The following is a 17,611-nucleotide window of genomic DNA, read 5'->3' as shown; positions in this document are numbered from 1 at the left end:
CAGCAGGTGTTTTTTCCCGACATTGAAGAAGTGTTGCAGAAGAGTGGTCCCGTCAAATTTGGAGTACATGAAAATGGGTACTAGCATATTTTTATGTCCCTAAAGTAAGTTTTTTAAAATTCTGCAACTATGCACCTGCCGCTAATAGCCTATTCTAGAAACACCTGCTGCATACTTGCAGAATAGCCCTGAACCTATTTCCCTATTTTTAAACACTGTTTTCCCAATTTTTTTTCTTTCACCCCAATTTTTAAATTAATTTTTTGGGGTGTCCCTATTTGATGCTGACAAGAGATGTCCCCTCTTCAGATGCCTCCTGCAGCATTAGCATTTTAGATGGACGGTATTTCACAGCCTCCTGTCTGCAGCTGATGGAGAATCTTCACCTAGCATGGGACTGGTGCAAGTTTTGATGGTGTGACCATTGGTTGCATCTATAGATGCACCAAGTGGTATTCCAGGGCCTGATTCAGAGATGGGCAGTATTGCACAGCAGCACAGAAGTGTCTGGAGGAAATAAACATCTCCTTGCTGCATCTGAGAGATTCGAGTGCAGCGCCTCATATCACCATCATGACTGGTCGTGATGGTTGCCTCTTTAACCAGTTTGCATAAGCTGAAACTTACCTCAGCCTGGCCAGTGTCTGGCACTTACAAGACTAGGAAATCTGCATCCACCGATGCAGACCCTGGCCTTGTCCCTCCCGGAAAACTGGGGCGACAAGTCCCCATTTCTGGGAACAGTGGTCAGGAACACCCCAACCTCTGCCCCCCCAAACACCGCAGCCTGCCAATCAGGCTGTGGTTGGGAGAAACTGCGAGAGGACTTGCAGATGGAGGGCTACACATGCGCAGTCCACCAACAATCAGAGTTGTGCGTTAACCATCGGGTTAGCATACATCTCAGTCCTTGCACATGCAGACCCATGGAATTACACTAAGGTAGGGCTTGTAGCTGTATTAGCAAAGTCACACACACTACACTAACAAAAGACGCAGGCACAGACATGGTAGCATGCAATTTAAAATCAATATTATTATTTTCTGAAGAATGTGTGGACTTTGGGGTTGTATTACGTGTCACAGTTGTGTTACAAAGTGTAAATTGCGTTGATCCCTAAAAATTTGCTTTGCCATAGTAGCTAAGAGAATTAAATTCCTTTTATGGGCAAAGCGACTGTATACTCTCCCACTAAGTGAGGAACTCCTATGTAAAATCTTCCCTCTCCACCTCATAAACTCATTTACTGTATATAATATTGTCTACCAAGTCAAAACTCGTCTTTCCACTTCAGTGCAAAAATAGGTGCACTTGTGTACTTACTGTGCACTTGGAAAAAAAAAGACTCATCTTCTCCCATTGGCCACAGCGAAATTTTGCAGCTCTGTATATGCTGCCATCTTATCCTGTAAATCCATACCCTTCCATGTAAACACCAGGCAAATTTACCACAAAGTAATTATGTGACACAAAAAAACAACAGTATCTGTGCTGCTCTTTTACACTTTTACAACTGATAAATGATTGGTGATTTTTTTAAATTCGAGATATGTTTTTACCTTCCAAGGTTTCAAAAGCGTCTTTTCCAGCTGGGTGTGTTGTTACAGAGAAATAAGTATTTAGCCGTGACCTAATGTATTTGTGCTTCAGATTTACACAATAGTATGTTGTCTGAGACAGAGAACAGAGCTCATGGTTAAATTAAATAATAGCAGAAATGCACATTAAATCTAATAGACTTCATAATTGCATTTGAAAGCACGTCACTGTTTTATGTAGTGCACATTTACAAACTTAACTGCTAGACACTACATTATACTAATACAGTGATTTTTCTTTATACTGCCAGAATGGAACATGGGACAAGTTGCATTACAGGAGTTGTACATTTTGCCAATTTGAATCCTGAACATACGCTTGGAAAATGCTTCGCTAGATAATGGCTAGATCATATATTAATACGACGGAATCCGGTAATAAAAGATGTGTGTGATACAAAAACCGGCTAAGCCATGCCCTTTTATGGTTTGGGGAATTTTTTCATTGTAACAATTCGTCATTTGCACCTGCCATGATATATTTGTCCATGGACTCTGAAGCAAAATGGACCGTTTCCAGGGGGTACTGCAAGCTGAGCCCCTATTGATGCAAATGATAATGCACTGTTACTCCGCCTCACCATCACCCAGCCTATCAGCCGTTGCCGGCAGCTCTCGTGGAAAGCAGAGAAAAGGGGCGCTGCTTTAGAGGCGCAAATGCAATGCTGATTGGCTAGGAGTTGCGAGCCTGGAATCGACGTGTTGGAGAAAGTAGGTGAGGGAAAAGCGCCCCCTATGGCAGCAGCCTCACGTGTTGGGCTGCCTGTGCGCCCTCCCTCATTATGTCATTGCTACATCATGCAGCCAGGCGCCAATCAGGAGCCAAACTGGGCAGAACGTAAACAGTGCATATGTCTTGGGCGCCAGATCCATGTGAGAGCACAGACCACCAGTAGTGCATGAGAACAGCAGCCGGTGGTGGTCACCCCTATCCTGCTTCTCCCTGGGTCACTGTGCCGGCTCTATGTTCTGGTAGTGTTCTTGCCATTTTAAGGTTAGCTATACTAAAGCATTTATTATGGTTTTTATTGATTTTTTTTTCTTAACATTTTATGCAGTTTTATTCCAAATTCTGTAATTTATTGCTGAAATCCATCGCAAAGAAACACATTAATATCTTAACTAGTCTTTGAGATATTCAAATTCAAAGAGCGTTCCGGACAAAGAGACTAAGAAAATTTTATATATATATATATAAAGTCCAAATGAATGGGATAGGCACTCACCAGTTAGTAGAAAAAAGTTTTAATCACTCACATGATGTAAGACAATAGTCGACGTTTCGGTCCAGATAGACCTTTATCAAGACAAGAAATTCACCACCATGATTCAATCTGTGGCACCCCACTATTGGAGTTTTTATAACAGTGAGTGCAGCTTTCTGGACTATGTATATATATATATATATATATATATATATATATATATATATAAGAATACCTGGCAGTAAGCAAGCCAGAAGAAATGTAGGGGGTGAGAGTGGTGGATGACATATAGGGGTAACAATCTTTACCAAAGATCACCACCAACAGAAAATATAATTCCGGTAATGTGTGTAATTCAAGTATAACTCATAATTGGATGATTCCCGATACATGTGAACCTGGTACAGTATGCTTGTACGAATGCTCCATTGGACCACCCTGCACCCAAAGAATTAGTTGAACAAATAATTAAGGCTGATAGTGTGTGTGGCAGACAATAAGTATCAAGCCTTGGAGAGAGCTAAACTGGAGTAGTTGCCAAAGCAACCAATCAGCTTCTGTCATTTCAAAGACTGTGTGTTAGATAAATGAATGTTAGAAGCTGTTTGGTTGCTTTAGGCAACTACTTAATTTTATCTCTCTTCTAGGCTTGATATATCTCCCCATGTGTGTTTTCTTTTACATGTTACACTAAAGGTTCCAGTGATCCCCCAATTTTTGGGCATGCTGGTGCTTGTAGTTCTACATGTGTCATCATGCTCTAGCACTCATGAGTATGCTGGCACATGTAGTACTTCTAGTGTTAGTATACACAAGCCCTTTAAGACTGCCAGGCAATGGCTTATCTATAAAGGGTGCCCCCATATATAGTTATACTTACCTCTCTGCAGTCTCCAGAGTGCTGCTCTGCAGCAAATATCACAGGGAAAATAGTGGCGGACATTTTCCCGGTGACCTGCTCATGGGCAGAAGAGATATCCCCGTAAATAAGGCGCAGGCACCATTTTCCTGGGGATCCGTGCATGCGAAGTAGATTCTGACACCAAGCCAGAATCTACTGCTCTGACAGATAGGAGAGGCCTGCACTGAGTCTGCACATGGGCACATGAGAGACTCTCTTAAAACGACCCTGCTGCCAAGGATTGCCGTGACCTGAGGTGCACCATGAAAAATGCTTTAATCTAAAGGATTTCCTATGCTACCCACTATTCATTGTACCAAGGGATGAGTCCTGGTGCTTTCAGCTTTTTAGTGCTTTTCATATAGGGACAGGACCGAATCCCCTGGGGAATTCATACAGAACGTACTAGTGCATTATGGCAGGGGATCTGGCTGTCATAACTTAGTGCTGGTATCAGTATCTTTTGGACAGGGCCATTGAGACATCCACAGGGCCCAGGAACTGGAGGACCATGGCCAAATCCGGGAGGCTTGACTACGACCCCTCCGTAAAAAAAATACTAAACAATGTAAAGTACTAAAATACTATACAGTACATTGGTATCTCTCAGCAACTGGCCTGGGCCCCTCCAACATGCCCGGACCCAGATAATTAGAAGTTCGAACCCGCTCCCTCCCTCTCGGCAAAGTTATTATTATTTATTTCTTTAACATATAGTAATAGTAAGGTCTTGCACAAGAGGTGAAGCAGCTGCAACCAATAGGCCTTCTGCTCTCAACACTTCTACTGTACCTCTTACAACCTTTCCCTCCCCATATCTGTCTCTCTGGCTCTCTTACCGTAAGGAGTCATGAGCATAGATTACGCCCGGCTCTACAGAAGATGCAACAATTTAACATGCATGCACAGTATGAAGAAGTGCAATTAATGCATAAATGAGCTCAATATCAGGTCCCATATGTCTGATGATTACAAATCGAAACAAAAAGAGAGTGTTTTTTGTTTTTATTTTAAATAATCTTCGACTACCGAATTTGAGGGCTGCAATATACATTGAATTTTTGTTTAAGATTGTAAACAAATGTGAATAACACAGAAAATATGACGTAAGCCTTCTGAAAGTTTAATTTCACCCTGTAACATGTCCCTGGGATTTATTAGATCACACTAGGTACAACATGTCACAAACTGTTACTTAGCAAAGTCATTGCACCACGTTACATAACTCAGCTTCAGGGACTTCAGCTCTGTTACACACTCTGTTTTCAGACTTCTCTGTACTGTCACTAAGTGATCCTTATCACTGGCACAGCCAATAATAAGACAAACAGTGACAGTTGGACAGCAAAGAACAGCAGAACACAAAATATGACAGCAGGCAGATGCAATCTGTCACAAAGAGGAGCAGTTCCAGACGCTAACCGCGCATCTCATAATCAGATTATATCTTTGATCTGTATTCCCAACAATGCTTTCAGTTTCACAACAGCAACAAGTTTAAGGGCCACATTAAATGCAATTTATGAACATGTAAAATTGCGTATATGCAGCATAAATGCTTTTATGTCCCCATTTTTTGCCTAATTATGGATTTAGGGCGCACATCCACTAGCAGACTTTGAAACAACTGCATGATTACGACATTGTCATTTCACAGTCTGTGCAGTCTCTACACTGAACGATCAGTCATTCAGTGTAGGCACATCAGTCATCTCCGTACATGCTCAACCTGACATTATCGTCAGGTTGACCAGCATGTTCGGGCGATGACTGATGTCGGAAACGACCAGCGGGAGCGCGCATCGCTGGCCGTTTCTGACATTAATGTGCCCGATTCATGCATGATTCGTAAGCGATTGAACGATAATGATATCGTTATCGTTCAATCGCTCATAGAAATCGGCAAGTGGATGTGGGGCTTTACTCATGGTTTAGTGGGTGCTTGTTGAACCTTTCGTAGCAGTGACTAGGGGTGCCAGTAGTGATGTCGAGTATGTCTTGGGGGCAGATAGGGTCAGATAGGGTGATAGACTGTGGCCTATGGGATCCATGGCTCCAGTCCCATCCTTTCATCCATTGTCCCATTCAAGCCAAATTATAAGGGTGCAGGAAACAAGGGAAGGAGGCTGACTAGACCAATAGCGTACATTTCTATCATCTGTCTGTGCAGAAGAACATCAAACAGTGGAATTAGACTGTCCACCTACGTACACAGCTTACGAACATACAAAATAAGCAAAGACATCTGCATTTTTCCTGGTTCATAATACTGACCATCAGTGTCTGCAACAAAGCTGTTCTCACAGTTACTAATCTGCAAGCACAAGATTACAGTCATACAATGGCACCCTAATTATGTGTTCATGTTATAAGGTGACTGACACATGAAAAGTTTACTAAGGAAAAGACAAAATCTACTTTGTTATTAATGTAAGACTGTAGAACTGGGTCAGGATTATGCTGATCTCACATCACAACACCATCAGACTGGATAACTGTAATCCAACTGTCCCTGTGTGTAATTAGACCGTATATATGAAAGGGAAATATTGCAAAGGTCCAACGGGATTACAGTACTCCAGTTATATAATGGAAATTACCTGCAGTTGTTACTCTACTGAAATGGTTCTCAAACTCGGTCCTGATGACCCCACAAAGTTCACATTTTCCAGGTAACCCAGCAGGTGCACAGGTGTATTCAGTACTCACTGATACATTTTAAAAATTTTTATCAGCTAATTATTTCACTTGTGATTCTGTGAGGAAACATGGAAAACATGCAGTGTTTGGGGACCTGAGGACCGAGTTTGAGAACCTGTGCCCTACTGTTTAAAGGTTTGCAAATGACCTCCCACAAATAGCAAAGGTGCTAGTTATCAACCGTGCTGGACAAGATCCAATCCACTCTAACCCAGTCACATTGTAATTGGCAAAGAGGGGATCTGTCATATTGATCTGACCACACAATGAAACAAAAAATAAAGGTGCGTACACACACAACGATGTAAGTAATGAACAATTTTCGTTCAGTTTTTTCCTTGAAAAAGTGAACAAAAATCATTTTACAAAGTAGTTGGTTTTACTTTACATAATAAACGATTTTCTGTGTGCTGAAGGAAAAATGTTGCAGCTTCTATTGAAAATAGTTCAGTTGACCAGTCTGACTGAACTACAAACTACAATCCACAAACGTGAACGCGCATGAACGATAATCGTTCATGGTTTATCATTTTACACTGAACAATTTTTTGAACGATAATGACGTCGTTATAGTTAAATCATTAAAAAAATTGTTGTGTGTGTACGCACCTTTACTGTGTGAACAGTGTGTAGGCAGCTTTAGGGACTAGTAATAAACAGTTGCACAAAATCTTACCACACTGATGAGTTGAGCTAGAGACAATTGGAGCTGGATGGACACCAGCTGTGTATTGTTATAAGCTGGACGGATGAGATTATTATATCTATCTCTCTTCAAAAGAGTGTCCATTAATCTCTCTTCTGAATCCGCTGCTTTGCTATCTAAATAGTGAGAAAATATACCACAATAAATAATATAATATAACATCAGTTCCTTAAAGAAAAATAATAGAACAAAATTATTTTATCATTTTTTGTAGGTTATTTATCGCATTCAAAAAAGTTTGTGGGATCTATATGCACAAATAAGAGCTCAATATAGTTGGATGTTAGCATCAACACCTCTAAACTGGCCTATCCTATTTAGGATTATTAGGTGTATTTGTAACCCCACTCTCATATTTTACTATAGCAGTAGCACAGTTTCTCAAACTCGGTCCTCGGGACCACAAACAGTGCATGTTTTCCAGGTCTCATCACAGAATCAAAAGTGAAAAAATTATCTGCACCTGTGGATCTTTTAAAATGTGTCAGTAGTAATGACTACACCTGTAGTCAGCTGCTTCAGTGACTTGGAAAACGTGTGGGATCCTGAGGACCGAGTTTGAGAACCACTGTACTACAGCAATGCAGGATATAACAGTTTTTATGCATTTTAGGACTTTTGTAATTATTTAGTGTGAGATTAAGGGCACATCAGATGGAGAACCTCTGTGAGGTTATAACCTTGGCCAGCTACACTATGGTAATAAAAACTTGATTTTTTTTCGGAAAGCACAGTACAGTATAAGTTATTGATACCATTGATTGTCCCATGTACAATTACTATTTGATAACAAATGCAGAGTTGCAGCTATGTTTCTAAAATATAGAACTTATTTTAGGTAATTAGAAATACATGGTGAAATTAGTTGTTGAATTAAGATCTGGAAAATGTGATTCTTATGAGTTTTTGTGAACTAAAGCAGTTCCTTTGATCTGCGTTCAGAGAATGTAATTTAAAATGATTCAAATACTTTCTGCGCAAAAATAGCACATACTAAAGTAGTAATACAAGTTAGAGCAGTAATTCCCAACCTCGGTCCTCAAGGCACACTAAAGCTGGCCAAACACTAGACCAACATACATCCAACCATCCAACTAGTTGATTGTCTGGTAAGGTATTAAAGCAAATGACAATCAGCAATTTGTTCCCAAATGCCAGAAAATGGACAAAAACTGTTGTTTGCACAAATTGTTTAAATTAAACATTAAAAAAACTTGTCTAACGACCATTTTCATCTATTTTCTGGCATTTAGGAGCAAATTGCTGATCATCATGTACTCCCATACGTTACCAGATTTTCATTCCAACAATCAACTAGTTGGATGCTTGGATGAAAGTTGGTCTAGTATGTGGCCAGCTTAACAGTCCTGGTTTTAGTGATATCCAAGCTAAAGCACAGATGGTTAAATCAAAATAACTGAGATACTAATTAAGTCACCTGTGCTCAAGTATGGCAAACCTTAAAACCTGGACTGTTAAGCTGGCCACACACTAGACCAACTTGCATCCAACCATAGAACTTGTTGATTGGTTGGAATGAAAATCTGGTAAGGAATAAAAGCAAATGACAATCAGCAATTTGCTCCCAAATGCCGGAAAATGGACAAAAACTGTTGTATGAACAAATTGTTTAGATCAAGCATTTAACAAACTTGTCTGAACGACCATTTTCATCTGTTTTCTGGCATTTAGGAGCAAATTGCTGATCATCATTTACTTTCATACGTTACCAGATTTTCATTCCACCAATCAACAAGTTGGATGGTTGGATGCAAGTTGGTCTAGTGTGTGCCCAGCTTTAGTGTGCCTTGAGGACCGTGGTTGGGAACCCCTGAGTTAGAGACTCATTGTAGTGTTTCCCTCTATTTTGAGTAATTGTAACATATGAGCTGTGCACATCAGGAACCACAAGAAAGCAGTGTCTTCCAAATAGATTTTAAAATAAATTAAAATTCCATGAATGGGATAAAACTATACACTTTAATTAAAAACACACACAGACATTACATAGAATCATGAGAACCACAAGCCCACACAATAGCCAAATTAAATCTAGAAAGTGCCCTGGGAATTGGCTGCCATAGATTACCAGGGATCTAGCCTGTGTAGCTGTGAATGTATGGGGCCTCAGGGCCTGATTCAGCAAGGATCGCAAGTGCTAAGACGCTTGCAGTCGGTCGATTTTCGCAATCTATGCATGAGTATGCATCACAGTGTGCGAACTAGCCACTGCGATCGGAAATGAGAGCGCAATGTGTATGCAGACCCATTGCAGAGTGATTGACAGGAAGTACCATTTGGGTGTGGTGATGGAGGGGGTGAACGCAGGTGTGTCAGTGCGTTAGGACGCCGCTGCATGGGCATGCATCAATTAGCCACTGTGATACCAGACGACGCCTGAGGCCTCATAGCGTACACTAAAATTAGCAATTCCTGAGTGAGGTCTGACCTGCCTTAACTGTGCTTACGAGTCCGATGTTACTCAATGTTACCGATTGTTTCGCTATGTTGCCCAAGTGTACAGATGTGTGTAAGGGGAAGTGGGCATCCTTATGTTAGGCTGTGATCGCAATGTGAATGCAATAATTTACATATCACCGCTGATATTAGCAACTGCATTACGTGCATATAAGCAGAATAGCGATCCTTGCTGAATCAGGCCCTTAGTGTTCTACTGTAAGTGACAGCTCAGACAATGACAGAGAGACTTTATAAATAGGAACCCAGTCCATCATTAGAGTACACCTTGAAAAAGATTATGGGCTACATCCCCAATTGTCTGTTTTAGAAGCTTTAGTAAATTTACCCCTAAGAGTTGAAACTCAGGCGTGTCTGGCCATTTAAAAACGCCATTTTCAAGGCATGCATAAATTAGCCATTGCATCCTTGCTCACAGCAGGAGAGCTCTCTCCGCATCTGTGGCAAGTTAGACTTACTCAGAAGGCTGATGGCTGCCTTATCTGCGTTTGATGTTACCGGCTTTGTGCGTGAGCAGCGAATAGTTGAGATGCTTTCAGTGGGCGTCTCCAAGCACTGGATGGCAACAGAGTCATTAGCATATTTTGCCATTGCGATCTTAGAGATATCGCACTTGCGTTTCCATGAGTGCTCATTTCTGAATCAGGTCAGCAGTATATAAATAGGAACTCAGTTCACCATTAGAGTACACCTGGAAAATGTGAAAATGACGCTAAAAGTTGAAACATGTTGGTGGTTAGAGGGGAAAGGACAGCAGACCTTACTACAACTTTTGGAAGGAGTACCAGCACCAGCAATACCATTACAAGTTTTATATTTCTGAGAGAGACCTTGTTTTGCATAATACGATCTTTGGGCCTGATTTAGCAGTGCACGCAATTGCACTGCTGATCGCAGATTCCCGATTATCAGGAATCTGCGCATGCGCAGGACCCATTCTGCGAGTGTGCAGAATGGGTCCTGCATAGTCACACAGTTAGGGGGCGGGGGCAGTTCCCAGAAATAGGGGCGTTCGCAAGCCCAGGGACTGCATCGACCAATGCAGTATCCCGGGCTCGCAAGCCGGCCAGCCTGAGTAAGCTGAGGCTTACTCAGCTGGCTGGCGGCCCTGCACCATCCACCATCGATCATCGATGGTCGCAATGGTTTTCCCAGCCTGTGACCTCCGTCACAGTGCTGGGATCGCATATGCAGCAGGGGGTGTCATACACCTCCTGCTGCATTTGCATAATAGCAATTACATAATTGCAAAGCTATTTGGCTCACAATCAAATGGGATCCTGCCTAAAGATCTACAGTAAAAAGGTAAACAATGTCTAGATAGACAGCAGATGTTAGACAGTCAGTAGGTTTACAGGGACAAATGGTCAACACACTAAAGGTCGACATGTAAGAAGCTTAACAGGTACTAATGGTCGACATGATCAAATGGTCGACACGAAAATGGTCACCACATGTTTTTGTTTGTTTTTTGTTAGGGTTAGGCACTTACCCCAATGGTTAGGATTAGGCACTTACCCCGACAGTTAGAGCTATGCACCAGGAGGGAGGGTTAGGCACTAGAGGGGACGGTTTGGGTCAGGCACCTACCCCGACAGTTAGGGTTAGGCACCAAGAGGGAGGGATTGGGTTAGGCACCAAGGGGAGGATTAGGGTGAAGATTAGGGTTAGAAATATAAAAAAAGGTGTTGACCATTTAAATGTTGACCTTTGACCCTGTCGACCATTTGTACCCGTCAACCTTCTTACATGGCGACCTTTAGTGTGTCGACCTTTTGTCCCTGTCGACCTATTGACTGTCTAACATCTGGTGTTTATCTAGACATTGTCTACTCTTTTACTGTAGAGCTTTCAATCCACATTCCAATCAAACAGAGTGCTATCAGGAGAAGGTGTATTGCTACAATTTTTTGTAACAAGTTTAGACTGTCATCCAAAATGGGATACATTATGACCTACCTGTAACATAATCTGTTCTATAACAGCGGTTGCAGGAGAGTTTTCTCACCATAAATAAACATTGACTTTATAAGAAATCAAATAAGGATTGAAGACCCTGAGTATAATAAACAGGTGGCATTATGATAATATTGTGAACAAAGAATCATTGTAAGCCAATTCCCAGGAGAAATAAATATATTTAACCAGAGGTAACCAGCCTGAATTTTAAATATTTTGCCTAAATGGTAACCCTAAATGATATAATTTTAATGATAAACTAATAAAGATTACTGATGTTTTTCAGTGCTCATTGTGAGCTGAATTAAGTGAACCATAGTAAATACTCACTTTCCTTGTGTTACTTTTGTTGATGTAATTGCAACACTGCCTGCGTGCAGCTTTGCAATTGCGATCCTTGCTGAATCGCCCCCTTTGTGTGCTATGTACACCTTCCTATTTGGTACGTTGCATTATCCCACTGGTGGTGGATATATTATAACATATTTTACACTACTATTTTAAGAAACAAATGGTACTTCACTAGTGTTTGCACTTAATGTAATTTAAATATTTCTATTTCAGCAAAGGTAATCAACATTGCTGCCAAACGTCACTTTGTCAGGGAGCTGATAGAGCAGTGGTTCCCAAACCGGGTGCTGTGTCACTAGCAGAGGTGCCATGAGTTGGTTGGCCAGGACCATATAAAATTATTTATGGTCAATATAGTAAGCAAAATCAGTTGGCTACCAAACATAAAATATGTGGACCTACAGAAGCACAACCCTGTCCACCACCATACAACTGAACCTATGGATGACAAAACACAATGTACTTAATGTAATAATTTTTGTTGAATTTCTCTATAAGAAACTGTAATCCTAACTTGGGTGCTATTAAAAAAATGCTGATACTCTATGGGAACTGTGATAGAGGATGTTTTTGTTAGTATGTGTTCTGTCCAGAATGTTTTCTTACAGGGTTGTGAACTGGAATAAAAACCAGAAAAAAAAACAGTGTGAGACTATTAGGGTGCACTCCAGGGCCTTCTTGAAAATTAACTTTTACTTGAATTGCAATTATAAAGCATAACCTTTATTAATAATTCTAGTTAAGATCACATACAATACAAAAAAATATAGATAATAAGAATGTGTGCCAAATTGATTCTATATATATGATTATCATAAAATTTATATTTGTAGATTTAAATTTAAATTAATCGACATGATTAAGGATTCCAATAATATTAATTTCTATGAAAAATATTATAACTGAGACTCCTAACACCTCATAACTTACATATGATCGGATTTGTGAATATTTACAGAATATCCAGAAATGAATAGGACATTGTATGAATGGGGAAAATAAAAATAAAACTCCCTGACACACCCCCTAACAACGGTAACCAAGGACAAGGTGTTTAAACCCAGCTAGGACAATCAATCGGCTTGCCCTGAGGAAGCAGGACATCTGGCGAAATACGTATCGGCAGTAGTCATTTCAGACCGCTGAATCACAGTATGGGTGGTCCACAAGCACAGTAAATTTGTATGCACCAGTGCACATAACAGCGCGTGAGTCCTGATCACACGGGACTCCAGAGAAGCAGTAACGGGCAGTCAGACCCGTAGTGGATAAGTTAAGATCCACGAGGCTGCACACTTAAGCTGGCCACACACTAGACCAACTTGCATCCAACCATCCAACTAGTTGATTGGTTGGATTGAACACCTGGTAAGGGATAAAAGCAAATGACAATCATCAATTTGCTCCCAAACGCCGGAAAATGGACTAAAAACTCTTGTTGGATCAAATTGTTTTGATCAAACATTTAACAAACTTGTCTGACGACCATTTTCATCTGTTTTCTGGCATTTAGGAGCAAATTGCTGATCATCATTTACTCCTATACGTTACCAGATTTTAATTCCAACCAATCAACTAGTTGGCCAGTTGGATGAAAGTTAGTCTAGTGTGTGGCCAGCTTTACACCGAGACGGCTACTGAGAGTAGATCAAAGAAACAGCTACGGAGCGGAGAGTTTGCATCCATCTGAATAACCAGAGCTGTTGAGATTGAGACAGGGTTAATATACGTTGCACAACAGCTACAATTGCATTAATTGCAAATAAGGGAAATAATAGCTATCATATAACATCCTGGAAACAAAGGGAATACTCAGTGGGATAGAAAGGATGTGAAACCTCTTTTATGTACTGACAAAATGAAATTAATTATCTAAATTCCAAATAAACATATTGTTCCCTTATCCCCCCCCCCCTTTTTAAATCTCTACCTACTGTATTAAGATGTAGGCAAAAAGAAATAGTAACAATAACTTTAATAGTGGACCACAGTAACATTGAAGCAATAAATAAGCTCAAAATGTTACAAATGCTCTTTCACTACATGAAAATAGATGACTGTTCTGAGGAGACAAAACCTGTATAATCATACTGATTAACTGCATTAACAATATACCAATAAATTCCAGTGAATATATGAGTATATAAAATTCTATATGATTCTGCAGATTGCTCTAATATAGAGATACATAGAGCATTAAAGAATATATAAGAGCAATAAATGTAACTATCACTGTGATTCAGCGGAATGATTCATTTTTAAAATTAAAACACATTATTTATTTTCTTTAAGCACACATTCTTATTATCTATATTTGAATTGTATTGTATGTGATCTTAAATAGAATTATTAATAAAGGTTATGATTTATAATTAAAATTCAGGTAGAAATTAATTTTCAAGAAGGCCCTGGAGTGCACCCCATTAGTCTCTCACTGTTTTTTTCTGGTTTTGATTCAAGTTGTATTTAGTGAGCGAGGTAGCACCACTCCCTACTTAGAAATAAACAATGGAGTGTACACTGTGCCTTGAACACAGTATGAATTAAATAATTTTGGGAGAAAGGTGACAATAACAGATCTTGAAGCCCAAGAGAAGTGTGCAGGACTTCCCCAAAATTCTTACGATTAGGGTTGTGAACTGGAAACTATTTGAATGTTGATATATTTTTCTGCTGAGCAATGTTATGTGTATAACCCTCCTATTCTGGGAACCTGGTAAACAACTTTATGACCAACGTGCAAATCTGACCCCAAAGGTCAGCCCTCCCCTAAGCCTCTTGACCTGCGCACCCACAATTTCTATGCCCATGGCAGACTTCATCCCTGCCAAAATACACATATAAAAAAGAAATAGTTTTTGCAGGATTCTTTTTCTGTAAATACACACTAAACAGTTATTGGGCCGATTTGCCAATAATCCTATGATCGGCCTATTTTAGGTGCAATGTGTAGCATGAGCGCTTCAGTGATAAAATGGACAAAAAAAGGCCACAAACGTTCTCCTTTTGATTATAGGATCAGTCAGACGTGAAGATATTGGTTAAAAGGTTCCGATATCATGTAGTGTACCATAATTCCTATGAGTTTTTAGGTTTACTTCATGATCCTTGTGGTTTGACATATGCAAATATCGATCCATGAGTCGAAACAATTGTCAGATTTCACATTTAAGTTATATAGTGTGTAGGACAGATATCAGGACCTTTCACTTGCAGAATAATTGTGCCTATTATCAGTTTGGCCCAAAAAATCACATAGTGTGTACCTAGTTTACTCTTATTGATTGGTCTAAAACAGTGGTGCCGATTTATCACTTTACCTATACATCAAGGGATAATCGCACTGCTGTACAATGCACTTTTAGCATAATGACACAACTTTGCATAGGGAAGTCTATTTAATAAACTCTGCTGTCTCCATCTCAAAATGGCAATAAGTGAAAAAAACATTGAAAATAAATGCTTTATCCCTAGCTTTTCCAAATTCTAGATAAAACCCTGACTCTAATGCTGGGTACACACTAAAAGTTGTGTACCCAGCCGATGACTCAGGCGAAAGGACCAGGCTGGGGGTTCCAGCATCGGCAAGTGCATACACACTTGCTGATGCTGGGAGCGACTGCGCAATTGGTCCAATGGGCGATGTCGCTGACGACGAGCGGGAGCACGCATTGTCAGCGACATAGCGGGTACACACTGCCCGATGTGGACGATATGTCATTTGATCTGCCGGATCGGATGACATATTGTCTAGAGTGTACCCGGCTTAACTTTAATGACCATTTATAATGACAGAAACCTACACTCTGTAGTTCTACCTCCCTACTTTTCTAACAAAAGAGGTGTACCTGTGCTAGTCAAAACAACAGTAGCAACCATTAAAGGACCACAACTCTGGAGCTCTACCTTCCTATTTTCTAACAAAAGAGGTGCACCTGTGCTAGTCACAAACAACTGTAGAAACCATTGAAGGACCACAAGGCCTGAAAAACAAGTTGCTGTGCAGCATTAATAACATTCACCAGTATAAGTTCCGGATGTTATCAGTACTGAAGAATTTGAGATAAAGTTGTGATTGTGGAGGTAGATATAGGGCGAGATGTAATAGGGTATGAGTTTGGAACATGTGCGAGTATAGAGCTATACTCGCACATTTTCAGGAATCACTCTATGTAATAGGGTGTGAGAACATGCAAACCTGCTTGTTTCTCCCACTCCCACAACTCACAATGGCAAAACACGCATCCAGATGTTTTGCCATTGTGAGCATACTAGTCGGGCAATGTAATAGAGTGTGAGTGTGTCACTCGCCCACTATTACTGCATGAAAACTTGTTAGAAAACAGACCTGCTTCAGGCTAGCGAGTCTCGCCTGAGCGGATCTGAGCTACACAGAAAGATGCACAAATTAATGAGACCTGTGTATGTTTCTGTGTGTTAAAAAAAGTAGGGACAAAAATACACAAAAAAAACAAGCGCCACAAAGGGGTGTGAGTCAGTAATTAAGATAGTGAATATCAAATGTGTAGGAAGCTGCCCTCCACCTGGGAGTAAGCCACCACTCCCAATAGGCACAGAAAAATGCCAAAGAACTGCAAAAAATGTGTAGGTGGAATGGCGCTAGATACACATTACAACATTGAAACAATGTAATCATAAATCATTTTATAAAATGCAAAAATTCAATATCGATAGTACTGATACAGCAAGAAATGATGTAGCATTAAAACATGTACAAGTAAAACAGTATCTCTGCGACAATAAATGGATGAATAAATAAAGGAAAGTAATATCCTGTAACAACTGCAACAATAGTAACAAAGATTATAGATGTGGCTGTATATAGGTCCGTACAAGGAGAAAATAAGCCTCCAGAAGTAAATAGGTGTTAGTACCGGTAAACAGCCATATAAAAATCAAAAGTAGTGGTAGGGTACCCTAAAAATGTAGCTGTCAGTTGATCTGAGTGGTAAATGAACCGCTCTCAACAATGGTGGCTCATGCTCACCCCTCGGTCGTGATGTAGGATTAGTCCAGAAATGGATGCGATGACAGTCTGGAGATGGAAGCAGGCTGGTTCGCGGCTGGAGGTGCTGAGGGCTAGATGGAAGTGCGGATGCACATGCAGGAGCACTGGAGCTGTAGACTTAACGGTTCTGTCAATATATGGGAACATTTACTTACATCAGTGGTTCTCAAAATGGATCCTTATGGTACCCTAACAGTCCAGGCTTTAAAGGTGTGCATAGATGGTATAGACAGTCAAAGTAACTGATGTACTAATTAATTCATCTGTGCTTAAGCATTTATATCTTTAAAACCTGTACTGTTAGGTGTCTTGAGGACCAAATTTGAGAACCACTGAACTATATGTACTGAATTTATAAAGATCTTTGTTTTAGGTTTTGTAGCTAGTTACTGTATATTATGATTCCACTTCAAATACCACTAGATGTCACCATTGTTTAAATATGTTATTAAATGCAATAATTTGTAACCAGTCAAAACCACCTTGTTATAACTATAAAGTTTAGTTATTATTTCCCATTTCCTTTATTCTAAGTAAATTGAGCTCTCACTGCACAATGTCAAACTATTAGGGGTATTCAATATGGAGAGAAAACTCTGTTTTTGCAATGTTTTCGCACCAATGACGTCATTTTCGGAGGTTTTGGTTTTACACCGTATTCAATTACAAAGACTTTTCGCAGG

General features: G+C 40.1%; 1 protein-coding gene across 4 annotated transcripts in view; it reads right to left on the bottom strand.

Annotated features, from left to right (window-relative positions):
- Nucleotides 1–17,611, bottom strand: part of CHRNB4 (cholinergic receptor nicotinic beta 4 subunit) — a 58,766-nt gene that overhangs the window by 17,310 nt on the left and 23,845 nt on the right. For 3 of the 4 annotated variants that reach the window (XM_088444214.1, XM_088444229.1, XM_088444220.1), the window contains exon 2: nucleotides 7,082–7,227. The exons of the other annotated variant lie outside the window; for it this stretch is intronic. In XM_088444214.1, the coding sequence (XP_088300340.1) occupies nucleotides 7,082–7,227 (146 nt within the window). The remainder of the gene's footprint in view (nucleotides 1–7,081; nucleotides 7,228–17,611) is intronic. 4 annotated transcript variants of the gene reach the window in all.

The sequence above is a fragment of the Taudactylus pleione genome, unplaced genomic scaffold (genome assembly GCF_031769625.1).
Source record: "Taudactylus pleione unplaced genomic scaffold, aTauple2 ptg000019l, whole genome shotgun sequence".
Lineage (NCBI taxonomy): Eukaryota > Metazoa > Chordata > Amphibia > Anura > Myobatrachidae > Taudactylus > Taudactylus pleione.
This window is presented reverse-complemented; position numbering and strand designations above follow the sequence as displayed.